We start from the raw sequence: 27,407 nt of genomic DNA on the forward strand, positions 1-27,407 counted from the left end.
TTAGCAGAGGTGCGACTTACGAGCCATTTCTCATAAAGGGTTAGTAGACGCTGTGCCCGTGGTTTGACTTGCAGGTGTAATGCCCAGTGGCAGATCTGGAGATATGGCAAACTTTCTGTTTCTGGGATGTCATAGTGTTCTTTGAGCTACGGAAAAGAAATGATGCCATCCAGATCAAAAAGATGACCTAGGGACCTACAGGGAGAAGAGAGCCAGGCCTGAAAGGCCCGAGTGTCTGTGCCAGGTTGGAAGTCCGGATTGCCAAACAGCGGTGTGAGGAAAGTTGTCAACTGTGTGGAAACGTTGGTACGGTCCCAAGAGTCCATGATGGTGCCTGTGATAAATGAAGCATACAAGTTAGGGGGCCGGTGCGGTTTGTGGAGGAAGGGGACCCCCTGCAATGGTCTACCTGCTACCGCCTGATCCTGGAATAGCCAATGCTTCTCTGACTCCGACCGTTGCCATTCCACCAGGTATCGGAGCTGGGCAGCATGGAAGTATGTTTGGATAACTGGTACCCCCACTCCACCCCTTTCTGGTGAGAGAACTGCAACCTGGTGTCGGAAGCGGGGTTTGCGGCCGTGCCAGATGAAGCGCGATAGCTCTGCTTGGGTCTGCTGAATTTAGCCCAACGGGGGTTTGAGGGGAAGGGTCTGGAAAAGATATAGGATCTGGGGAGGATAGTCATCTTGGTAGCTGCAATCCTGCCTAACCAGGACATCGTACAATGTTTCCACCTTTTTTTTTATTTTATTTTTATTTTTATTGAAAAGAAACAGACATACAGAAAAACAAACCAAACCTCACAAGGCAGAAACATAATAATACATTGACGTGGGTCCGTGTGGGCAGAGCTCAAAGGCTAGATGAATACGATGCAATCGGATAGGACGGGGACAGGGGCGGACAAGGAAACAAGCGGAATTATTGACCATAGATGACAAGTGAATGCCAATTAGGGGGACGAAGACACATCAATGGTTACATCCTGTGGGGGAGTACATATATTACCACGATAAGCGTTCCATTGGGACCATATTCTACCCCATTTCCTGGGCCGTCCCCGGGAAAGGTACACAGTCTTCTCCCGGAACATGCACCAGTCCATGTTTTCTTTCCATTTGGATAAGGTAGGTGGTCTATGTGAACCCCAGGGCAGGGCAATGTCCCTCTTCGCGACCATATTTCCGAGGGTCGCCCATATAATCTGTGCAGAGCTGTAGTCATTAGGCTCCCAAACATTCAGCAAACAACGCCTGGCCTCGGGCAGCAGGGGCACACCCGTGACACTTTCCATGACATCATGTACTCGGGACCAGAACCGAACCATCTCCGGGCATTCCCACAATATGTGGAGAAAGGAACCAGACATCCCACAGCCACGCTTACATAATCCATCCAAGGAAAAACCCATTAGAACCAGACAAGGCCCAGTTACATACACTCGGTGGAGTATCTTAAGCTGGACGAACCTCAAACGAGCAGGAATGGCGACTTCCTTGGGCGAGGACAAAGCAGATTGCCAGTCCTCATCGTCCAATTCAAGTCCGTCCGCACACCACGCAGCCCGGAGGCAGACCAGCAAGTCAGCTCTGTTATTGATGAGTTTCTTATAAATCAATGAGATCGTGCTGTCGGGCACATGACCATCCAAAATGCGGTCTTCCAGAGGGGAAGACTCAGGAATATCAGCACCCGCAGCAAACACAGACAACAGAGCATGACGGATCTGGGCGTACCTACGGAATTCATTGTCACCAAGCTCATACTCCACTCGCAGCACATCAAAGGACTTGACAGTACCCTTCGACCACAAATCGCCCACTCTGCTGATACCAATCATGTCACATTTATCAAAGCCTTTTGTTTTCCACAGATGGCCCAAGCATTCCGAATCATACAAAGGGGTGGCCCGAGTAAGCCTACCACACCAACCCAAGGCCGCATTCGCATCACGCCACACTCTCACTGCAATCTTAGTGGGACCGGTCAGTGTTCCACAGAGCCCACCAGAGTACAACGCTCTGCTAAAAGTCCCCCCTGGCAAAATAAATCTATCCTTGGAGAACGCCGGGGCAGGGCCTGGTGCGTAGGTCGCATGATTAATCGCACTTAACTGGGAAGCCCAGTAATAACGTCTGATGTCCGGGAGGGCTATACCGCCGTCATAATACGGAAGAGTGAGTTTAGAAAGAGCAATGCGGGCACGCCCATCCCAGACCAGTTGTCTCTGTAGGCTCTCCACTTCACGAAAATAGCCCGAGGCAATCGGGTCGAAGGAGTTCTGAAGTGCGTACAAAAATCGAGGCAGAGACATCATTTTGAAAAGCGCCGCTCTACCAAGGGGTGACAGCGGCAACCTACGCCAGCGAGCCACATCAAGCGTGAGCCGCTGAAGGGGGGGTAATAAATTAAGCTCATAACGCCTGGAGGGGTCCAAGGAAACATAAATCCCCAAGTACTTGAAACCGGTCTCCGTCACGTGAATCGGAAATCTACGCGGCAGTGGAAGGAGGTCTCCAGCCAAAACGTAGATGCAGGATTTAGCCCAATTGATAACAAGACCGGAGTTCTTTCCGAAAGAAGTAAGAACATCGAAAAGTACATTAAGGGACTTTTTAGGGGAAGTGAGATATAGGAGGATGTCGTCCGCGTAGAGCGAGACTCGATCCTCAAAATCAGGAGACCATCGGAAGCCTCGCATAGATGGTTCCCAGCGGAGCCACTCCGCCAAAGGTTCGAGAGCGAGAGCAAAAAGCAAAGGGGACAGCGGACAGCCCTGCCGGGTACCACGTCCAAGCATAAAAACGCAAGACACTCTTCGATTAACAACCACCTGGGCCAGAGGACTCTCATAAAGAAGTTTCACCCAGGCTATGAAGCCCGGCCCAAACCCGAATTTCGAAAGGGCCGCCCAAAGATAGGGCCACTCGATAGTGTCGAAGGCCATGGTAGCGTCAAGAGAAGCCAAAATGGCCGGTTCAGTAAGCGTCTCAGCTCTCGCGAGAACCCCGTGGAGTCTGCGCAGATTCAAAGCAGTGTTACGTGCGGGATAAAACCGGATTGATCTGGATGGATCAAGTCCCCGATCACAGTTACTAAGCGATTAGCCAATAGTTTAGCCAAAATTTTGGGTTCAGCATTGAGTAAAGAAATGGGTCTGTACGAAGTACAACGATCCCGGGGCTTACCCTCCTTGGGAATGACGACGATGGTAGCGAGTCGTTGGTCCAAGGGGAGGGAGCCAGACTCAAGGGCCTCAAGAAACATGTCCCGTAATTAAGGCGCCATTTTGTCGGGTCGCAGCTTGTACAATTCAATAGGCAAGCCATTGGGGCCCATCGCCTTACCCGAACGGAGGGAACGGATAGCCACCGCAACTTCATTTAATGAAAGCGGAGCATCCATGAGGACTCTGTCAGAGTCAGAGAGGCGAGGCAAAGCAATGTCCCGCAACAGCAATCGGGAGTCTTCCTCAACCCTATCACAAACGGAGGTGTACACCGTCTCGAAGTGATCCGCAAAACACTGAACGATCCCAGCTGGGTCAGTGACACACTCACCACCAGGCCGCTCAATCACGGGGACCACACGATTCACTCTCTCTTTCTTGTCCAATCACGCAAGCAATTTACCCGCTTTGTCACCCACATCATACAGTCGTCCCTGCTGCTCCCTATACATCACTTTCACAGCATCTGTTACAAGGGCCTTGTAGTCAGCTTGTTTCAAAGCAAGGGAGTGCAACTTGGTACCAGAGACGCCCATCCGAAGATCGTCCTCCAAAGCGGTTATCTCAGATTCCAAGCGCACAACCTCCACATTTGCAGCCTTCTTAGCAGCGACAATCAAGGACAAGGACTGACCACGTATAACAGTTTTAAATGCTTCCCATAACGAAACGGCAGAAGAAACAGACCCCACATTGTCGTCAAAATAATGCTCAATAGTTTTCACAAGGGCCGAGCGGGTCTTGGGGTTGCGAAAGTACCACGGGTTAATAGGAGCAACTCTACCCTCATCACCTGCCCCCACCTCATACCGGAGCCACAAGGGAGAGTGATCGGAAATACCCCTAGGGAGCTGACGAATTTCTCTGATGGAGGAGGATTGGACCGCTGGCATCAAGAAATAGTCTAACCTAGAAAGGCTGCCGTGCGCCCCAGAGTGGAAAGTGTACTGCAACTGAGTAGGGTGTAGTAGCCTCCAGGCGTCTACAAGCCCGAAGGTCTCCAACAAATCACTCAACCACCTTTGCGACCTGGGTAGGTCCCTGGGAGGATGACGATCAGAGGTGCCAGAAACAACCGAGTTCAAATCCCCACCCAAAATCAGGAGCCCCTCGGGAAGGTCCAAAAGGGCTCTACACAGATCAGCATAGGTTAAAGCCTGCAGACCCGGGGGGACATAGACTAAAAGTATGGACAGTGTCTTCCCCTCCCACCTGCCAGTGAGCACCGCATAGCGCCCCCTGTCGTCAAGTCTAACCTCGTCAACTGCAAAAGGGAGAGAGGACCGAATGAGAATACCAGCCCTCCTGGACCCAGAAGTAAACCCCGCGTGGGCCACCAACCGATAACCGCGCCTATTCATCGCCTGACAAGCGTTGCCTATTAAATGCGTCTCCTGTAGGAGAACAATGTCGGGAGAATGACGCCGAAGGAATCGCAAAACAATACTTCGCTTAATTCTGTCCCCTAATCCATTGACATTCCAGGATAACAGTCTCAACTCGCAACCCCCATCCCCGAAAAGTAGAAAGAGCGGGACCCACAGAGAACCCCACGATCGGTACAGATGAGAAAAACAATACGATGCCTCGTGAGTACACAAAAACACACACACACACCCCCACCACCCCCCAACTTGAACATGTTACTCCCCCCACCCTGCACCCCTGCGTAAGACCAATAAGCCACCCCAACTTGCAGTGTGCCTGTCTCCCCATTACTAAACTAAGCTACGCAAAGAACCCAGGAGAAGGAAGAGTCCCCATTCACCCCCCGCCACCCCCCAGGCTGATCTAGGCCTAACAAAAGACCCAAGTCCAGACTCAGCTGAAACAGCAGAAAAGTTCAGACGCCGGGATCCACAGGTGAAGTCCTCATTCCGCCACACCCCCGTCGGCGCCTCCGGGGTGCCCAGTATGTTAATTTCTTATAGGCAGAGAGTCAAGCCAGTCACTGACATTTTCAGGGCGATCAAAAAAGAATGCACGCTCCCGATATTCAATCCGGAGCCTGGTAGGGAACAACAAGGAGTACTTAAGACCCAAGTCTCGTAATCGCTTTTTAACTCCCTGAAATCCACGTCTCTGTTTCTGGACAAGCGGCGAAAAGTCGGGATAAAAGGAAACTGAGGCATTTTCAAAGTTCACTGGGCCCTTGTCCCGTGAGGCCTGTAGGACAGCGTCCCGGTCCCTAAAGTGAAACAACCTGGCAATAATGGGCCTCGGGGGAGCACCCGGCTTAACCTTCCCGCCGGGGACACGATGAGGGCGCTCAACCGCAAAGAACTTGCTGAGTCCAGCGGGAGAAAGATAGTTGGCAATCAAGACCTCCACCAAGAGGTCAACCCCCATAGCCTCGGGATTCTCCGGGACACCAATAAGGCGCACATTGTTACGACGGGCCCTGTTTTCGTAGTCCTCGAGACGACGAGCCAGTGGGTCATGCGAGGAACGCAGATTGCCGATCTCAGTCTGGGCCTCTGTGACATCCGCAATAAGACTAGAAGTCTTCAAGCCCAATGACTCGACCCTTTCATTGGTCTTCGACAGATCCGCTCTAATCAGCGTAATGTCAACGGCCACCGTGTCGATCTTGGAGGCTAAGGCCTCGTAATGCTGTCCCATAGAGGCCTGCATGTTGGCTATGGCTCCCATGACGTCCTGCAAGGACGGGTCCGAAGACGCTGGAAAGAGGTTCTTAGGGTGATCCGAAGCACGGCCAGCAGTGCTGGGCGACCCCTTGACCTGCGAGTAGTGATCCATGATGTTAGTCTGATTTTGGCCACCGCGGAGAGGTGCCTTAGTCTTGCGCTTCTCAAGAGGCTGTCCGGTGGCCATTTTGGAAAAGGGACCCCGGAGGGGTCCCTGCGACCTGGTGAAAATGGCCGGGCGCGGAGTGTCCAGACAGTCAACAAGACTAGTTCCGATGATTGTAGGCACAAAAGGGCCGGGTTGTATGCAGGTAGTCGGGTGTTTCCACCTTTTTAATTCTGTGCGTATGTGAGTGCGAAGAGAGGAGTAGTTGATGTCAGCAGGAGCCTGAATAGTGGGTGCTAATTGAATACCTAAGTAGTGGATCGCGGCAGTTGCCCATTGCACCGGATGTTCCTCCTGGAGAGAGGCGAGGGTGTGCGGGGATAGAGAGAGGTCAAGAGCCATGGATTTGTCCATGTTGATTTTAAACCCCGATCCTCGCGCGAAGCTGTCAAGCTCAATAAAGAGGGCACACAGGGCTGTGACCAGTTCTGATAAGGATAGCAAGATGTCGTCTGCATAGAGACTAATGGTGTGGATGTCTCCCCCAAATTTAATCCTGGTGATAAGAGGGTCCCTTTGAACTTGAAGCGCCAGAGGTTCCATGTAGAGCGCAAAGAGGAGAGGTGAAAGAGGGCACCCCTGCCTTGTGCCCCTTCCGATGGGAAAGTGAGAAGATGTGTGGCCGTTGACGCGGACCGTCGCCATGGGAGAGGGGTAGCAGTTCAAGATTCGAGTTCGAAAGTTATCACCAAAACCAGCTGCCTGCAGAACCATTTCTAGATAGGGCCAATGCACCCTATCGAAGGCCTTTTCTGTATCAATGGCCAGGAGCATATACTCGCCTTGGGTACGGGATGCTTTTTCTATCAGATGCAGAATGCATTTGGTGTTGTCGCTAGTCTGCCTCTGTGGAATAAAACCGGCTTTATCAGGCTCGACTAATTGGGCCATGTATGGCGCCAGGCGGGCCGCTAGGATACTAATGTACAATTTAATATCTACATTTAGTGGAGATATAGGCCTATATGTGCTGCATGCTGTCTTGTCTTTCCCTGGCTTCGGGATAACAACTACCGCCGCCTCCAACATGTCCCCTGGAATAGTGACTGTTTGCTCAAAGGTGTTGAAGAGGCTCGTTAGGATGGGTGCCAATTGAGTGCAGAATGACTTATAGAAGGCCGTATAACCATCCGGGCCGGGGGATTTACATAATTTGAGACGAGAGATTGCCAAGATAAGCTCCTCTGTCTGTATAGTTCTGTCTAGGTAGTCAGTCTGTGACTGGGACAGGGAGGGCATGTGAGCCATAGCTATATACTCAGCACTATGTTGAGCATCTAAGGGGTCTCAAGTGTAGAGGTCCGCGTAAAAGTCTCGGAACACCTCAGCTATAGCCGCGTCTTCAGAAATAGACTCACCCCCGGACTTACGAATAGTCTGCACTCCTTGGCGCTGTCGGGCTTCGCGTAGCTTGTTGGCAAGGAGGCGACCACACCTGTCCCCCCGGGTATAATAGGAGTGTCGGAGTCGAAGAGCTGCATATTCAGCTCTGTCCTGATCTAAGGCTGCGAGTTGTTTCCTTTCAATACACAGCTGCCGCCAAGCACGGGAAGCCCCCGTTCTGTGGTGCAGTTGATCGAGTTCTGAGACCCTCTGGGTGAGTTCTGCCCTCCTACGACTCCTCTCCTGATTCTGAGCGGAAGATATAGCTATGAATTCCCCCCTTATGACTATCTTTAGTGCCATCCATTGGGTCGCCGGCGAGGTGTCTGTATTAGCATTAAGGGTAAGAAAGTTAGTGATAGCCCCCCGAATTTGCTCAATCACTGTGGATCGGTGCAATAGGGTGTCGCGCAGCCGCCAATGTCTATGGGGTCGGGAGGAGCGCGGCAGCTAGAAGGTGGCCAGGACCGGGGAATGATCTGAGAGTGAGGCCGTCAGAATTTCAGTGTCTATTGCATAAGCCTGGAAGGAAGTGGTGCTGAGGAAATAGTCTAGGCGCGCGTATGTCTTGTGGGCCCCTGAATAGAAGGTGTAACTATGAGTGCGTGAGTGGAAATGTCGCCAAAGGTCTGAAATCCCCAGATCACGGAGGTGTGTCTACCCTGCGCGTGGAAGCACGCCTACTTGCGTTGTCCTCTGGCAGGACCGATCTAGGACATTATCAAAAATAATGTTAAGGTCTCCCCCCAGCAACAAGTGTCGGTCTGAAGCTGCAGCCTTGCGGAGGGCGGTAAGGAGAAACTTGACCTGCCCTTCATTGGGCGTGTATACAGACCCAACAACAAATGTCACACCCCCTAGCAGAAACTGTTACGTGAGTAGACAGCCCTTAATCTCCACCTCCTTATGCACGACTCTACCGGTGAACGAACGGGAGACAAGTATGGCTACCCTTGCTGACTTCGAGGTGCTAGAGGAAAATAGTTGCGTAGGGAAGAACTTGGACATCAGTCTATGGTGGTCTTTAGAGAGAAGGTGAGTCTCTTGAAGAAGGCAGATGTCCACCCTGGACTGTTATAAATAATTTAACACCGCCCTGCGCTTAATTGGGTTGTTCAAACCCCTCACATTAAGGATGAGGACCTTGAGGGAATCATACTGCATCAAAGAGACTCGATGGAGCTCTGAGGCTATGTGTGCAGTTGGTCATAGTGTGTAGCAAGAAGCAAGGGGGCTAACCGTCAGATTGTGAGGGGGAGCATCTCGAAAAGGCAGCTGGGGAAGGTGGACACAGGAACCCAAACAAAAAAAAAAAACTGTGAACAAGTCAAGAGTACCAACTAAGAACGAAAAACCCAGTCTATGTAGGAAAACCAAGTTCTGGAAAAATTGTCCGCCCTACCGGAGTAGCCGGGAAGTCGTCGAGGCGGGGCTCGTGGTGTGGGCAAGGGGGGAGGTCCGGGTCCCCCCGCCACCCACCAGAAGGCAGAGAGCCACCATCAGGGACGGATAGGTTTCGAGTGTTTATTCCGCATTGGGGCTCGGCCCAGCCAGAGCGTCCGCAGCAGAGGTGAGAGCTTCTTACTGGCCTTTCGCTATATCCTGCTTGGTTGGTTTTTGGAATCGTCGTCGTCGTCTGGGTCGCTGCCACCCTGAAGGCGAAGTCTCCGGTCCTGATTCATCGTCCTGTCGTTTATCCTCCTCATTGGGCACCGACAGGCCTAACAGTTGGCAAGTGTCTACGAGGGAGTACAAAATGAGGCGGAACGGGTGCCTCCAGGAGTACGTAATGTTTTGTTGCCTAAGGTGCTCCGTCACTGGGCGGAACTGTCTTCGGCGCTGCAATGTGATCAGGGCCAGGTCCTGGTAAAGTACAGCAGAGTGTCCTTGATAGGACATGGGGTGAAGGGACCTTGCTTTCATGAGTATAGCTTCCTTGGTTTTGAAGTCCTGCAGACAAACAAGGATGCCCGCTGGTGGGGCGTTGGGTGCACGAGGTGGGCCAACCCTGTGCGCCCTGTCTATGATAATGTTAGTGTCAGCAGGAGCTGCCAGGATGTGGCGGAAGAGACCTTCCGTGAAGGCAAAGAGGTCCTTGGTGTCATCCGATGTCTTCACTCCCTGAATCCTGATGTTGTGCCGGCGTAACCTGTTTTCCAAGTCCTCCAGATGTGTTTGAATATCTAGGTGCTGATCCTGCAGTCGGAGCATCTCTTGCTGGAGCATGGTCACTTCTGTCACATTGTACCTCTTGTCCTCCAAGGTTGCGAACCGCTCCCCTACGCTATCCACATCCCTGCGATTTCCCGCATCTCGGCGGTCAGTTCAGTTTTCACAGATTGTATGTCGGACCTGAGAGTGTTAAAGAGCGACTCCAGGAACGTTTTGGTAATGAGTTTGTCTCTGACGTCGGACCGGGCCTGAGGAGTCGCCATCTGGTATGATGCGGCCGGTTAGTCAGAAATGGAGTGAGCTCTTCCAAAGAGGTCTTTTAAGGACTTCTGTTTCCTCGTCCTAGCCGAGGACATAGTCGTGAGGCCCTCGGTATGGAGTCAATGTCAGGGTATCGCTGTCACCCACCTCACCGTACAGCAGCGATCACCAGACGCCAATTCCAGCTGTGCTCTGGGGAAGGCCGCACATTCCTGCTTCTCCTGGGCACCCCACAAGTGCTTAGATAGGGCGTCGCTGCTTGAGCTCAGGACGAAGGGCCCACACCCACTGGCGCTTGCCTCAAATTATGGGGGATCCACAGGGGATGTAGAGTGCGACTTGACGAGCTGCGAGGGTTCTCCTGTAGCCAGCCAGACCCAAAAAACTAGCGTTGCTGCAAAGGAGGGCACGTACCCGCTCCGATATGCCCCAGGAGCCGCCATATCACTACACTGTCCACCTGGCACGCCAACACTTGCCCATCTGCTTACACGGCCACCTGATCGGCTCCTGGCCGCCATTCCAGGTTGCGTCCTGAGTCAACAGAGCTGCACTCCTGCACCACCACCGCTGCGGAGTGCCCCGGGAAGTCACAAACCGGGTGGGATACGGGCCTCGCAGGGACCCTAGTCTATTCAGAGTCTCTAGGCCGGTGCAGGCGTTTCCTCAGGCTCCCAGGGAGCCGCACAATCAAGGATGACCACTCCCGGTCTCTCAAGGAGGCCCGGAAGTCAGTGCACGATCGGTGAAAGCGTGCGTGAGCCCCTCTAGGATGTGCTGCTGATGGGGGCCACTTCTAGTCGTCCCTGTTGAAGTCCACCAATGCTGCCTTGCCCCAGACCCGCGACACTGCCACGTTGCGCCGCAATCGGCGACTCCTTACCCTTCAGGTCCTGTGTCAGTCCAGCTCTCAGGGGCAAGGCCCACAGACCGCCCGCACCACAGCGCCTCTCTCACGGCTGCGGCCCCCGGCAGTCTCTAATGGGCGGCAGGAGTTGATCACAGAGCGGTGCAACCTGCTGGCGACGCTATCTTCCTAGGGGCAGCTGCAGAGGCAGCAGCTCCGGGTGAACCCTATGAACAGCCCCACATAGTTCTCCACCAGTAGATTCGACCAGGCAACGCCCAGACCCCGCTCCCGGGATAGGATCGGCAGCTCCAACCAGTCCTCTCACCGACTGCAGCTGCGGCAGTAGAAGATCAGCAACGCCGTGGCTGGGTTATGCGAGGGGGAGACTCACCACCGCCTCAGCCCGCCGCAGCAAGTCCTTTGTGGCTCTGGTGGGCGTCGGGTGTACTGTGGGCCTCACGCGGCCCGGGACAACTGCTCGCCACCAACAGCTTCGGCCTCCAGGGATTCAGGATGGGGACACCAGTGTGGACTGCGGCGGAGGGCACCCTTCTTTACCGCCCCCTCGCCGAGCAGAGGCTGGCCTCGGCAGACCCCGGTACGGGTCTCCCCTGTCTCGAGGCCTCCGCCACCCGGCGTCCGTCACGGAGTAGGCCGCTCCCGGCAGCACAGACAGCGGGCACCCGTCGATTTCTGTCCTCTCCGGCCCTCTTAGAAGCTAGTAGATGCTAAAGGTGGTGACCGGCGGGAAGGAGCTCCGTAGTTCACTTCCTACCACGCCGCCATCTTGGCCACGCTCCCAATCTGTGCAATTTTAGAGGAGTATGATAAACTTGGTGGATATATTTGAAGTGAATAATTCTTAAATTGCCGTTGGGAGAGAGGGAGCCCGTCAGCTTGCATATGTGCTCCCATTCCGGCAATGTAAGCGGGGGTAGAAGTCTGTCATTCCAACCAGCTAGACTTTTGTCACGAACTGTGACTTTCTTTTTCCGCACTGCTCTATATAGGTTCTTACTAATTTGCGACATAAGGGTGCAACTAAGAGCAATTGCAGAGATTGTAGAGCAGGAGGTTCAGTGGGGAACAAGGGATAATGTGCTTTCACAGCAAGCTTGAGTCTGTGAAGCGTGAAGTTAAAAGGCATAGTGGGATTGGAGACATTTTGAAGCTCTTCTGGTGTAATATAACTCCCCTCCGGGTAGATGTCATGCAAGACATCAATGCCCACCTCCCTCAATGACCTCATCTGACCCATTTCCTGCATCACCGAGAGCACCGCATGATGGCTTGGTGTGCAAAATAACGATGGATTAAACCCAGATCTGTGACTGGGGGTGAATTTTTTGCCATTGTGCAACATTCCGTCCATCATCTTGTGTGTTTTGCTGTTCACCATATGTGGGAAGGGTATGCCCAGACGTGGGTCCCGTGCTCACTACGCCACTGGAGTCAAGCTATCCTGGCTGAAGACGGCTGATAGCCAGATACCGGTCCTAGGATGCTTGATTCCGGTCCAAGGAAGACATGACTTGGCAGTTCAGGCTGAACTGTTCCCATGAGGCACAGGGTCAAGACTGATTTGTATATGGCCATGTCTGAACTGGGGTGGCCTGGTGAGCAAAATAACGATGGATTAAACCCAGATCTGTGATTGGGGGTGAATTTTTTGCCATTGTGCAACATTCCGTTCATCTTGTGTGTTTTGCTGTTCACCCTATGTGGGAAGGGTATGCCCAGACGTGGGTCCAGTGCTCACTACGCCACTGGAGTCAAGCTATCCTGGCTGAAGACGGCTGATAGCCAGAAACCGGTCCTAGGATGCTTGATTCCGGTCCAGGGAAGACATGGCTTGGCAGTTCGGGCTGGACTGTTCCCATGAGGCACAGGGTCAAGACTGATTTGCATATGGCCATGTCTGAACTGGGGTGGCTTGGTGAGCAAAATAACGATGGATTAAACCCAGAATTGTGACTGGGGGTGAATGTTTTGCCATTGTGCAACATTCCGTCCATCATCTTGTGTGTTTTGCATGATGAGCCAGCGGCAGCGCAGGTGCATAGAGTGGAAGTTTGTCCGTTAGTTTCCCAATGGCCTGCCACAGAGCAAAGGTGGTGTTAATTGAATTAATTTTTTGTCGTGGTGTGCCCCTTCTCGACTGAGTGATAATGTCAGAAAGCGGAATAGGGTGCGCGTCCCCATCCTCCACTGCTATGTGCGGTGTGAAAGCAGGCGGCCTAAACCAATAGTATGCATATTGTGCCTGCGCGCATAGATAATAGATGTGGAAATCTGGGGCACAGAACCCCCCCCTTTGACATACTCTAGGGTCAATGTGCTCCAGCTGACCCAGGCTGGTTTACCGCCCCGAATCAATTTCAACAAAAGAAAGCGAATAGTGGCAAAAAAGTGAACAGTGAGTTTAATAAGGATGTTGCTAAAAAGATATAAAAAACGAGGCAGAATTATCATTTTGATGACGGCGATACGGTCCGCCAGTGATAGGGGCAGTGTCATCCATCTTTTGACCTTCTGCTCCAGAGACCCCCAGGCCCTCCCATAATTATCTTGCACAAACATCTCTGGATCTCGATGTACCCACACCCCCAGATATTTCACCTGGTCAGTAGACCATATCAGCGGGTCCTCCATATTCGGAGGCGTAGTCACTGCTGTTAGCGGAATTATCACAGGCTTCCCCCAGTTGATAGTCAAACCCAAAAATAGGCAGAACCGAATGTATTCCCGGAGCACTTGAGCCAAATATTGTTGAGGTTCCCTTATGAACAGGACAATGTGGTCGGTATACAACGATATACCGACAGGGCGGTAAGTTCAGAGCTGTTTCCCTATGTCGTTGATGGATAATATATGCTACGGGCTCCAGCACTACAGCGAATTGCAAGGGCGACAAGGGGCAGCCATGTCTGGTGCCTCGTTCTATGGTAAATGGTTCTGAAGTATGGCCCCCGATACGCACTCTCGCCGATGGGTCAGTATATAGGAGTCATATCCAATTTATAAAAACCACAGGAACCCCCATAATCTGCAAGATCCCAAACATGTATCCCCACTCGATGGAGTTGAATACTTTCGCAGCATCCAACAGCACAGCCGCAGCATGTAATGTGGGATCCAGCACGTGAAACTTTGAAATAATTGTGCAATAATTATGGGACGTGGAGCGCTCGGGTATAAAATCAGATTGATCTGGTAACACCAGACATGTCATCAGGGGCTAAAGTCGCGTGGCGAGTATTTTAGCCAATATTTTCATGTCCAAGTTGAGTAAGGAAAGGGGTCGATAGGAATCGCATGCAGTAGGCAATTTATATTTTTTAAGAAGGGTAATGATCATTGCCTGTCAAAGTGCCTGGGGCAAGCTACCAGACTCATATGCCTCACCATACACCTTTAATAAGTAAGGAGTCAGGAGTTCAGCATATTCCTCATAGAATTCAGCCGAGAGGCCTTCTGGCCCTGGAGCCTTCTTATTTGGCAGAGAGTAGATTGCCGTTGGTATGTCTGATGCTTCTATCGGCTGACTGAGGTAGTCACGATGGCCGTCTGCGAGCCATGTGCAGGCGATGTCCCACAGATAGTTAGCGAACTCCGCTGCTCCCCGGTCCCACGTGAGGTATACATATCAGCGTAACATACACAAAATTGTTCAGCTATGGCCTGGGATGCATAGTGCTCCTCACCTTTCTCATCTAATAATCTTGCGATGTGTTGGTGTTCTGAGCGAAACCTAAGCTTAGCGGCAATGTTACGACCCGGCCTCCCCCTCTCCATAGGCCCTTGCAGTGTCGTCTGGCGAGATATCTCGTTTCAGTTTCAGCCAGGTCATTATAGTTCAGGATAAGTTTATGAATTTGCGCCAGTGTTTTTGTGCAAGGGGCTGTGGCATATTTTCGCTCAAGGCGCGATAACTCCTGCTCAGTTTTTGTAAGTTGCCCTCTAAAATCTTTTAAAATACCCGCCGTAGTGCCTATACAAACCAAGTAACCTTAAAGGCCTCCCACAAGGTTGCTGCACTGTCTACCGTGGCCACATTAACATCGAAATAGTGGCCAATTTCTTTCCTGATAGTGTCGGCATATACAGGCTCCAGCAAGGCCTCCAACCTAAACCTCCAGATAAACGGGCTAGAAAGTCTATCTCCGTAATCCAGGTAGTGACCCTTTCACTCCGCAAACAATAGTCTAATCTGGACCAACTGCAATGCGCTGGTGTAACATGCGTACCCTCCCGCTCCTCCCAGTGTCTAAGCCGCCATACATCCACCAACTCAAATTTGAACAGCGTGTCTCTTATTCCTTTAGCCACTCTAGGGGTCCACCCACCCTGCTGCCTGGATTTATCCTTTCCTGGATCTAAATACGTATTGAGGTCCCCACACCATAACAACTCTGCTTCCGGCCACTCCCGTAGTACATTAAACATTCTGGTGAAACACTCAAGTTCGTCAGCGATAGGACCATACATGTCCACAATAGTCAGCAAGGTTACACCCAAGTGCGATTTGAATTTCATGCCTGTCTAGATAGGCAAAAATCTGTCTGATTTTCTTAGGAGAGTTAAGCCCTCGCACATTCCAAGTGAAACATGTAACCTTGTCACTTACAATCGCCATTTAGAGTGAAAAAAAAATGCATATCCTCTATCCAACCACAAAAGTGAGTGTCAAAGCATGTCCATTCGTAAATACGAGCAAATACATTAAACAAACCCATAGTTTCAGCTGTCCGTCCCCCCACCCACTTCAGCAAACCCAACGTGCAAAAGACATGGCGTAACAAAACACATACCCCAATTAAATAAAACATAGCTCCAATACGGTGCGGGGTACACCCAATGAGGAACGCTGTGGCGCTACTCACTCCCCAGATGATAAGGGAGGTGGCCGACAGCAAGAACAGTTTACACCCCCCCCCCCCCCTTACATTGCCATCAGTGATTAACATTACACAATCAGAGTGGCAGTTCCAAACCAACTAAAAGAAAAAGAGGCGTTCCAAATACAACAGGCAGTTGAAGAGTAACCCAGTTTGTGATCGAAATAACAGCCCGAAGCCAGGTAGGAAGTCACTGCAAATATCATGTCAAACAAAAAAGAATCATAGCACCATTAACAAGGAATCAGCATGTAACAACACACAGTATAGTGAACAGTACATCTTAGCTGTCGTCTTCAGAGTGGTCCTGAACAGGTGTTTTCTTGCGGCTGAGTGATTTAGCAAAGTCCAGAGCCTGCTAAGGATTGATAAATATCTTGGCCCTATCGTCCGTCCCAATACGTAGGCGTGCAGGGTATAACATGGCATATAGGACCTTCTCCGCAATCAATATCTTTTTCACTGTCTGATATTCCTTTCTAGCAGCTTGAACAGCGGCCGTGAAGTTGGGGGGAAAAGGCCAATGTGTTGCCCTGGTAGGTGACAGTGCCCTTCTGTCGAGAAATTCGAAGGACCCAATCCCTGTCTCTGAAATTGAGCAACCGCGCAATGATCGGCCGGGTGGAGCCCCAGACGGCAGTCGATTCGATAAGGACTGGTGGGCCCTCTCCACAATTAAGAGTTGCAACAGATTCTCAAGACCACAGATATCTCGGAGCATGTTCTCTACATAGGTTTCCAGGCGGCCAACGTTTGTTGATGTGGGTAGGCCCGTAATGCGCAGATTGTTATGCCGGGAACGGGCTTCAAGCTCCTCGATCTTGGCCTGGATCACTGCAAGAACCGTGTCAATATTCATCACCTTAGACGATATCTGCTGTAGACTATCCTCTGTAGTCGATATGCGCTGTTCAGCTTCGTCTTTTCTGATGGCTTGGTTATCTAACTTGGTGGACATATGCTCCATGCGGGTGTTAAGGGTTTACATTTTTACATCTACAGATTGAAGACTAGTATGTATTGCTAACAGTGTATTTTCCATATTTGAAGTGGGTTCCGCAAGAGTATCTAGTTCCGAATCTGAAGTGGCTCCACGGCCAGACCTGCCAGGCTTCTTCTGCTCGAAGGTGAGCCGAGGCTGTGACTTGTCAGGTTTCCCCATGTTGGACACGGTAGGTCAGCGCCCACACCTTCAGTAGCGCGCAAATAGTGTCCCCCGTGGTGATCAGCCCGAAACTGGAGCAAAATGTGGGATTGATCTCCCCACCACCAACTATGATCTGGGGGAAGGAATAGCAATGAGGGAGCAGGCCCCAGTGTCCATCGATGGTTCACTCACCAGCTGAAGCGCTGCAGCCAGGACAGTCCCAATGGTACTGCGATTTCAAAGATGGCCCCAGTATCTCCCCCACCACGCACCCCGCTACAACTCCGGATCTGCAGGAGGAGCCTGAGCTATGCGATGGGGTAGTCCTGGTGGGCAGTCAAAGCACCAATTGAAAAGCGGGCTGGGGAGAGGGTGAAAGAACCAAAGTCTAAGCAGTGCCCTCAGTTCGACAGTGGACCTTACAGCTTAAGCATGCGGTGGTAGCGGAGAACTCAATGTCCTCAGCATCTCCAATCCTCCTTGCCCACACCACTACGTCAGGAGTCAAACTGCGGCGCTCTAAATCCAGATGCACCCACCGCAGCGTCCCGCAGAACCAGCAGGTTTAAGAGTCAAAAAGGTGAGTCTGCGCCTCCCCTCAGCAAATGGCATCACCCAGGGGAGGCCCCAATGAGGGGGGTCATCCAACAGCACAAATATTGGAGGCACAGTCAGGCTCACATTGTGTCCGTCATATGGGGGGATCCGCCACAGGCCAGCGGCGATAGATGTCGGTTTCCTCCGCAGCGCCCAGCACAATAGTCCCACAGGGCGCCAAAAATTTTGACCTGCTCCGGCGGGCCGGCGCGTCTTCAGCGGGCTACGTCTGAGACATACGGGATCTTCGCACCCGTCGTTGCTGTGAAATAGAGTTCAAGCTGGCTCCTACTACAAGCTTCCACACTTTACCCTGGGGCTGGGCGCGACGAACGCTGCAACCCTCAGCGTTCTCGGGGAAGGTCGCAGTGTCAACCGCTTGCCTTCTGCCTGTAATGGCTGTCGCCGGTGTACGCTACGCTCCTTCGCCATCAGCTGCCCGCACCAACTCATCCACAGAGGCAACGACCTTTTCTTTCTTCTGTTGCTCCAGCCGCTGTGTTCAGACAATCAGGGATGTCTCCACGTGGGCCCCTGGGCTCAGCGGCAGAGGGTCGCGATCCTCACCGCCATTTTTTTATACCGCTGCCTAGCCGGCCCTCCATTCAGCATAGGCGCTTGACAACCAGGAACACCTCCTCCAGCAAGTTACTTGTTCCCCACGGTGCTGGGATTCATATCCGCCACTGTGTGACCTCCGATGGCTGCTTGGGAGTCAGGATAGTAAAGGATATTTGGCGTCTGCCAGCAGAGCTGCTCTACATCGCAGCCATCTTGCCGCGCACCAAGCCACGCCCCGCGATCTTCTATGCTTCCGGGACTGCTGCAGCGATGTTGGGTGCTGACTCAGTGGTTAGCAATGTTTCACTGAGGCAGAGGATGTCCAGGGTTTTGTTGATCAGGATGTCCCAGACCTCTGTGGTGTACTTGCAGAGTGAGTGGGTGTTGAGGAGCATGCATATTAGCTTTCTGTGTTTGCTAGCAGGCATGGGGGTTGTGTAAAGTGTGTGATGTGTGGGAGGTGTTGGTGTGATGGATGTGTTCCTGCACATGAAGCGACAGTGGGTGGAAGTGAAAGCCCATTGTATGTTGTGCGGCGCAGCAGCAGCAGCAGTCGGGGACATCCGTCCCGGTTTGAGAGCCCTGAAGGAGGCTGCAGAGGACTGTTGGGGTGGGCGGGGAGAGGAGTGGAGGATGGACCAGAGTTCGTGCCGGTGGGTACAGTCCACCCAGCGCCATGGTCTTCTAAAAAAGAGGAAGCATTTGTTCCTTTATCCATCCGTTAACCTGATAAAACAGATGCCAAGGCAGGGCTGGTTTGTATCCCTGAAATCAAAGTCCTTGTGTTAACCCTGTTGACAGTGCAAGTGAGATGTGCTTTGCTTACACAACTTATCATCGCCTCTAGAAGAGAGGCGCTTAAGTCTTAAGTCTTCTTCATGCTCAGTACTCTATAGAACACCACTGCATTGTGGTACTACTGGTTACCAGTTATTTTAGTAATTCCCTAGGGGGTCACTATCTAGTCTCAGTTTCCAGTACATAAGGCTAACTTTGGCTGTGGGAACCATGAGTTACAATATAGAGGAACATTTCCAAAATAGAAGATAAAACATGCTAAAGACGAGCAGGGTGAGGGCCACTGTTTTTCTTCAGTCAAGGATCATTGCCAATCCTCCTTCTGGTTTGTGTTGGCGATTCTGTCATACAATCTTCTATGCTTCTGGGACTAGCGTAGCAATGTCGGGTGCGGACTCAGTGATCAGCCATGTTTCCCTGATTCGGAGGATGTCCAGAGCTTCATTGATCAAGAAATCCTAGATTCCTGTGTTGTATTTGCTGAGTGAGTGAGTGTGGAGGAACATGCATAATAGGTTTCAATGTTTGCTAGCAGGTGTGGTGGTTGTGTAAAGTGTGTGATGTGTGGGTGGTTTAGTGTGATGGATGTGTTTCTGCACATAAAGCAACAGTGGGCGCAAGTGAAAGCTCGTTCTATGCTGTGCGGTGCAGCAGCAGCAGCCGGGTCTGCTACCCTGGTTTCAGAGCACGGAGGGAGGCTGCGGAGGACCGTTCGGGGATAGGAGGGATGGACCAAGGTTTGTGCCGCTGGGTACAGTCCACCCAGCGCCAGTCTTCCAAACAATAGGAAGCATGTGCTCCTTTATCCATCTATTAATCTGATAAAAACAGATGCCAAGTAAGGGGCTGGTTTCTATCCCCAAAATTAAAGTCTTTTGATTACAGCAACCTGCTGACAGTGCAATTAAGCTGTGCTTTGCTTACACAACTGATCAGCACCTCTAGAAGAAAGGTGTTAGGCCTTAAGTTATCTTCATGTTCGGTACTCTATAGAACACCATGATTCCATGCCACCTGAGCCTTTAATGTAATTGATATGTAATTAAAGAAGCCTGCACTTCATGGTTTCACCGGCGGGGAATCAAGCCTCTAGTAATGCACTTATCTCAGCCGGATCCCTCTGAAATACCTAATTGTTGCGGTTCCTGAGCGGTAGTAACAATGAGGTTTTTTAGAGGTGGTATGGAATCATTGTACACCTGTGCGTGCATGTGCAGTTGTTGCACTTGTGTCTTTAAGAGTTGTATTTAGTAGATACAATTTAGGAGTGGAACTAGTTCTGTTTCATAACTATACTAGGTCCTGAAGAATAGCCGAGAGTGATTGGCTAGAAACATATCGACCAGTAGGGTGTGAGAATATTAATTCCCAGTGACCTCATTCTTTTCCCTTTTTTTAACCTTGCCGACTAGGGGTCAGAATAAAGCACCTTTACCCACTAGCCAGGTAATTTTAAATATGCTTCCTTTTTATTTCACTCCTCCACAGCAGATACATCTGTCTCTCATAGTCTGTAAAATCAGTGCTCCCGCGTAATCCGTTTGGTCGCAGCACGCCCTGTTCCATAGCGGAACGAGAAGGACCCTATGATGAAGCATGCCACCAAGGGGTAACCCTGGTGGATGAGGGTTTTACGAAAAACCTAAGGTTTTTCTCAGGTGAAGGGACAAGACTCCCCTTGCTTTAATAAGGCTGGGTCCTTTATTCCTATATATAATTCTGTTTGGAGGGTGGCCCCAGCCCACGTCCTCTCTCCCCCCCCTTTTTTTTGTCGACAGAAATATTACCAAGCAGCCCAACTCCAATTATTCTTCGACTGATCCCTCTACGAAACGGAGCACCACTGAGGTACATATGGATGCAGCAGTAATGGGATCGGCCCCATGGGCTATACTGTGGGTCCTGAAACATGTGAGGTCTGCAGTTTGCTATGTCTCAGAAGTACTGAAAACCATATTTGAGAACTGGGATCTCGTTACTTAAAACCTCCAGAGTAACCTCATTCCCATCCCTCTTTACACCCCTGCAAGGCAATATGGATTTTCACCCTGAGAGAGGAAGGAAGGACTTCTGCTTTGGTCTGATCTGAGAGGGCCTATAGAATGTTACAGGACATAGTCCAAGGGGGTAAGAATATGGATTTTCGAGAATAAACGGATGAGATACGTCCAGCTGAGTCACTGGATCCTTTCCCAGATAAACAAATTGCCAGCCAATCGGTTGCTGACAAAGTGGGAAAAATATTCACCACTTATTCCAGCCCCACAGGTCTCATCTACAATATCTATACACTCCTGACGGAGGGGACAGAGGACCTGGAGGGGTCCTATATGAAGCATTGGTCCTGACGTTTGAAACGCCATATCCTGCAAAAACAATGGCCAAATCTCTGGGTAGATATACCATCCTCCATCCTGCAGGCAATGACCACATGTCGAAGGGAGATTGGAGAATAATCTTCAGTATGCTGAAACAGCTAATAGTGCAGAATTTGAAATCACCCATATACAATATATGAATGAGCGAATAAGTTATGCGCTCTGAATGTTATGGAAAAACTTAATTGGGGACGTCACAAAATTGACCATAAAATTGATAGTCCATGGCAGTTCCTGGTCGACTACCTAGAAGATGCTGGGCCTGGCCTGGGATGCCCTAGATCATTCAGTTCGCTCTGGCTGTTGACTTGAAGGGAGGAGAGTTTATATATATCAAACTAGCAGCCCGTCCCGACGTTGTCCGGGCATGCTGTAGCCGATGCCACTGTACCTTAACACGCTCCAGCCGCGAATGTGCTTTTCCGGTGTTCGCGCCATCCCCGAACGTGTTTGGCCGCTCCAGCATGTTTGGCCGCTCCAGCCTACGCCCCTGCAATATGCGAGCGTGTGTGTTCGCTCCATCCCCGAACGTGTTTGCCGCTCCCGCCTACGCCACTTAGACGCACAACATCGCGTCAACGTCCAACGCCCACAACAATGCTAAAGGACACGCACACTCGTATTGGAACGCTAGTCCCACACAGAACGCTTCTCTTTTTCCGAATCCCACAACGCACACGCCCACAACGGACTACTTTTCACAAAACGTTATTTTCCCCTTCTAATGTATATGTTGGGCTGCTGTAAAGCCTATGACCATCTGCTGATACTGTAGATTGCCATGCTGTATTGGGTGTTCCTATTGGTGCTGTAGTTCTTGAGCTTACCCGCCTCAAAGGTTTGGGCTCTCTCTTTATTATATTAGTATAGAAGATGAAGAGTAACTACTCCTTAATACCTGGGGGTGGAGCTTACCTGACTCCAAGGTGGGGAGCGAACTAAGGGAGCTCGGTCAGCTGATTTTCTGTCCTAAACAATCCTGGAGCCCATTGCTGCCAAATTGATCAAGTTATTACCCCTTCTATCTCCTACTCATAAAACCTGCCCAGACTGGTGGAAAAACGCCCTCGATTGCAGCTACGGCACTACGGGGAACAACAGCGGGGGCAAGCTTTCTCAACAGGCCTGCAGATCTGGAGTTCTGGGCCCCTCACTGCAGAGGATAGTTGTGAGTGGGGGCATGGGCATTGTGTTGGACCGTTGCTGGGTCCCGGGGCCATGTGGGTAGACTTGTGGCTGCCAGGTGAACAAGGGGAGCCTGATGCTGCCCTGTGGTCCCGCTCTCGTTAGTCTTGGCTGACGTTTAGGGATGGACCCCATGGAATTGCTGGAGGTCACAAGCACCTGATGAGAGAGTCTGTGGTGCTGCTGCGGTTGCATTTGCTTGGCACTCTGCTGCGGAGCGGTCTCCCACCTCGCCGGATACCAAACTTTTGCGCGACCATTGAAGTATAGACATCACTTGGGATGAATATATTAGCAATGACCACAACCATTGATGTGTGGCCATAGGTGTGCACCTTTACTGAACTGAAAAGGGAATCGCCTCTTTGGCAGGCTACCACCCATGCTATTATACTGAGATTCACAGGGGAAGACTATCACCACGAATACATAGTGCTTTGATGGGTGCCTCTCACCGGGCTATCACTCAGTATAGTGTGGACTATATGATCTCGACAGCCTGTCATTCGTGTAGACCTTGGAGGGGTTGTGGCCTGTTCGTTGTGCCCACACTGAAGTTAGGTGCGTTTGCAGGACCGGTTGAAGAGATACTCTACACCGGGACTGCACCTCTGGAGCTATCGCCTTGTTAGAGGCCAGAATGGGTAAAACAGACAGAACTCAGCCTAAGCTTCAATTTGAATTGCGTAGAACCCCCAGACCCCGTGAAGCGGAAATCACTGACTTCGGAGCCACAACTGAAAACACTGAACTTGTTATAGATGCAAACCTGAAACAAATACTGGTGATCATGCAACATAGTCTGGCCACAGTAAGATCGATGCTCTCTCTTTCAGAATGGGCAGAATGTCTTAGACTAGTGCCTGCAAGGTAATTGCAATTGTGACTGCTTGTTTAGTAGCAATAATCAGTGCTCAGTTGGTTTCCTAAACATTTTGGCCCTGTGTCACTGCACCTGCTGCACATCATGACCCTTGTGCCTGCAAGGACAAATGAGGAAATCGTTTATATCCAGTAATAGATGTGTTCTGAAAAAGGCACGGTTGCAGACAAAATACTTAATTATTTTGAAGCTAGACATACACACAAAAGCTTCAAAAAAAGTGTATTTAAAGTTATCCAACTCTACAAAACGAGTTGCCATAGATGACATAAATAAAGCACGTGCTTTTCACATAAAAATGAAACGCAAGCATTGTTACATTGTGTTACAATATGGGTGGCTCTTTCCTGTGAAAATAGGATATCCTGTGCTTGGCAGTGATGGGTCATAAACAGTGTAATTTGCCAAGATCACCATATGTTGGGCTGAAGCAGTGATTGAAATGCAACTTTGTACTTTGTTCTTTAGGCAGTTTCACAAATTAAATAGGCTCACTAAAGAAGAGGAATTTTGCAGACATGTTAAATGCGAAAAAGTCTCTGCAAAATTTCAGAAAATGTACTTCATTCACATGTAGGGCTGTTTCATTTTAGTAGTACTAGTACATCAGACTCAATCAGTGCCATTCGCAAGCGCCCTACAAACCTTTGCATGCACCATACCCCTAGTCCCCCTCCCCCGGTTGAAAACGGGCAAGCATTTATTTACAAGTTAATCAGCGTGGAAGAAAGCAAGTGCAAGGGTCTCCTGCACACTAAACATTTGAGCCACCTTCATTTGTAAAGACATTTTGCGAAAAATGTGTTAAATATGAAGAAGTCTCATGTAGAACTGTTTGATCTAAGAGTACATCAGACTGAAGGACTGATTACTAGTTTAGTGGACAGGGTTACTCCGTCACAAATTTGATGGCTATCCCGTATTCCAAATTAAAATTCCATGTGATACAATGGGGATTGTAATATGGTGGACGGGATATCCATCACGTTTGTGACAGAGTATCCCCTCCACCAAACTCACAATCAGGCCCTAAATCATAGCAAGGTTTTTTTTTGTAAGTAATAGTTTTCAAACATGATTTTAGAAACGTTCATGCTTCCATCCACCCTGACAATGCCAATTGTGAACTGCAAATGTTTTGTGCCACTGAAGAACGAGATACCTTTTGAGATGGCTATGTCTAAAATAAAATCTAAAAAAAGGGCACTAGCAGGCTCTATGGAAAAAGTACTTTGCATTCCTCTTTCCTGTAAAAGCTCTCACTTTGAAGTCAGCCGAAAGCAAAATAAACACCAGGCTTCCTTGAAGACACAGTTGACCTCGGTCTTTGAATGCCCATCAAATGTAATGAGATAAGAACAAGGTTTACAGGCCTATTTGTTACAGAAAATGAGTTTGTGGAAGAATATAGTAAACACAGTTTTGGCATGGGGAGGATCGAACTCGAGCTGGGAAGCCTAAAGTAAATAAAGTGGTACAAAAGGGGGTGGTGATGGACGGAGCATCTGAACCAATCAAACACTCACACCCAGTCAACAGATCTGGGTTTAATCCATCACCGTTCTTTAGCCCACTCTGCCACCCCAGTTCAGATATGGCCATATGCAAATCAGTCTGACCCTGTGCCTCATGGGAACAGTCCAGCCCGAACTGCCAAGCCATGCCTTCCCTGGACCGGAAACAAGCTTCCGAGGACCGGTTTCTGGCATTTCAGCCGTCTTCAGCCCGGCTTGCTTGACTCCAGTGGCAAAGTGAGCAAGGGACTCACGTCTGAGCATACCCTGCCAACCTATGGCGAACAAAGTGGTACAAAAGGGGGTTGTGATGGACGGAGCATCTGAACCAATCAAACACTCACACCCAGTCAACAGATCTGGGTTTAATCCATCACCGTTCTTTAGCCCACTCTGCCACCCCAGTTCAGACATGGTAAAGTAAATAAAGCCAGCGAATGAAAAGCCAGAAAACGTGAGTTACAACCACAAAGCCAATGGCAAGCAACGGGCAGAATGCATTCCCAGGTCAACTCTCTGAAACTTCACAAGATTTTTTTCACATACCACACAGCTGCGCTGTCTGGTAGGCTGCAGCCTAAAAAGGGCTGTGGACCGCTCGTGGCCACGCCCAATACTAATGCACTTGTGTGCTGTGTATTACTGGCTTGATCAATGGCTGCCCCTTGCCCAAGGGCCCCACACACCTCTATGGACACCTTATTTAGTAAATACGGGAATGAGGAAGGATCAAGAAGCTAATATTAATATGTTTGAAGAATTACAAATTAAGTTATGAAAATGATTTATTTATTCTCGCTGCTTGTGCTTTTTAAATAGATTTTCCTCATCCGTCTTTGAGAAAGTAGTTTTGTGTGTTTTTCTGTAGCGCTTCAAAATGACCCTCAAGGAGCCAAAAGTAATATTTCGTATTGTTTTTTACTTTTTGTGTAATCGTATCTGAGCCTCATCCGATTGTGCCGTGTCCTTTATTGTGTTGCAGATCAAAGATGTGAGAGATCACAGACTGGATAATCGCATGGAAAGTTTTTTTCTTGCTGAAACAATCAAATATTTGTATCTGCTCTTCGATCCAGCGAACTTCATTCACAATGATGGTTCAAGCTTCGACACAGTCACGACACCGTACGGCGAGTGCATTATTGAAGCTGGAGGGTACATCTTCAACACCGAAGCCCATCCCCTCGATCCTGCTGCCCTGCACTGCTGCACGGCACACAAGGACGAGCAGGGGGAAGTGGAGGAATTGACGAGACAGTTGCATTCCTCTAATAGAAGCAAAAGGGCATTTTCAAAGGATGAGGGCAAGGATGGTAAAGACACCTCTCACTCCAGCGCAAGGAGGGAAGAAAACACCAACTACACAAATGATGTAAACAGGCAGGACACCGTACTCAGATGCCCAGGTCAACCTTTTCACTCCAAACTCTCATTGCTAGGGCAGGTTTTTTTGGACACTGTGGAACAGGGTGGATGATTTCTATATGTAAAGAGGCTTTGCGTGCAAAAGTTAGGCAAATGACCAATTAAAATTATGTATAAAAATTAAAAAGTGTTTCTGCCTTGGCATGTTTTCAAATTCTTCCCATGTTCTCCCTCTTAACAGTGTTTCCCTTAAAGCAGGACTTAGCAAACCTATTGAAAGGAGCTGTAACAATTCCGAATGTTACCACAAATGGAACTTCTGCTACTGCTGCTTATTGCCACCCTCCGCAGAAACACAATGTACATCACTGTCCTCATTAGGAGTGCCGAGTTAATTCCAATTTATGGAGAAACTTTAGTTCTTGTTTTAGCATACTCCATGTGTTAATTACCCATTATTCTGCCCAGCTCGTAACTATGGCCAAAGTGAGCTGTGATTTCAAGTAATAGCCAAGTCTCCCATGCTACAGTGTACATATTTATTTTAAGCAAGAGTGGGTATTGATGGCGCAATGAGATTCAAGAGTGGGTTATTAGAATGAACAATATATACGCTCTGAGTGGCAAAGAGGGAGAGTAGGACTTTAGCTGACTAGGAGATGTGCTCTTGTAGTCACGACTTAGGTAAGAACATATTCAATTTAATCTGATTTCACCTTCAAAGTAACACCAATGCATGTTTTTAATATAATAGCTATCTTTTCAACACTGAGTGGCTGAAATAAGTGCAATATTGAGTAAGCCAAGTTACAGTACAGGGACAATTCTAGTAATGAATAGGTCAGACTTTAGTGGATTTGGATATTTATCATCTATGTATCATTTGTTTTCAATTCAGGACCAAACTAATCAATATGATTAAGCAGGTGTTGGATAAAGGGTAAGTGGGCAAAGGGATAGATGAACAGGATTGTTTTTTTAATTAAGAGTGTTATTGTTTTTAATACTGAAGATCCGCCATTCGACATAGTTGAGCATCAAGCAAGAGGGGGAAAAGGAAGACATATTTTTATCTTTACAAACTGTGGCAATCAACAGAAATGGGGGTAGAGGTTCACCCAAAATATCCCTGTGTTATATGTCTGGGAAATGTAAAATTTGTTATGTCTTTGATGTCCTTTCACGAGCACCATCTTCAGCTGTGGGAAATGCCGAAAGTAACTGAGCAGTAGAAAAAACAAATGTTCATGGGATGCTTTTCTGCATCAACATCTGCGCTCTCTGCTGAAATAAGCAAGTCGTCTTTGCCCTGTCATTTGAATAAGTCATGGACATGTGTCTATGGAATGATTCCTCTGTTTTCGATCAA

At 49.7% G+C, this 27,407-nt stretch overlaps 1 protein-coding gene across 1 annotated transcript in view; it reads left to right on the plus strand.

The window, feature by feature from the left end:
• Positions 1-26,239, plus strand: part of EDEM2 (ER degradation enhancing alpha-mannosidase like protein 2) — a 217,711-nt gene extending 191,472 nt beyond the window's left edge. The window contains exon 11 of the mRNA XM_078652241.1: positions 25,656-26,239. Coding sequence (XP_078508367.1) covers positions 25,656-26,150 — 495 coding nt within the window. The 3' untranslated portion in view covers positions 26,151-26,239. The remainder of the gene's footprint in view (positions 1-25,655) is intronic.
• Positions 26,240-27,407: the final 1,168 nt, after the last annotated feature.

This window comes from Lissotriton helveticus, chromosome 7 (assembly GCF_964261635.1).
Source record: "Lissotriton helveticus chromosome 7, aLisHel1.1, whole genome shotgun sequence".
Lineage (NCBI taxonomy): Eukaryota > Metazoa > Chordata > Amphibia > Caudata > Salamandridae > Lissotriton > Lissotriton helveticus.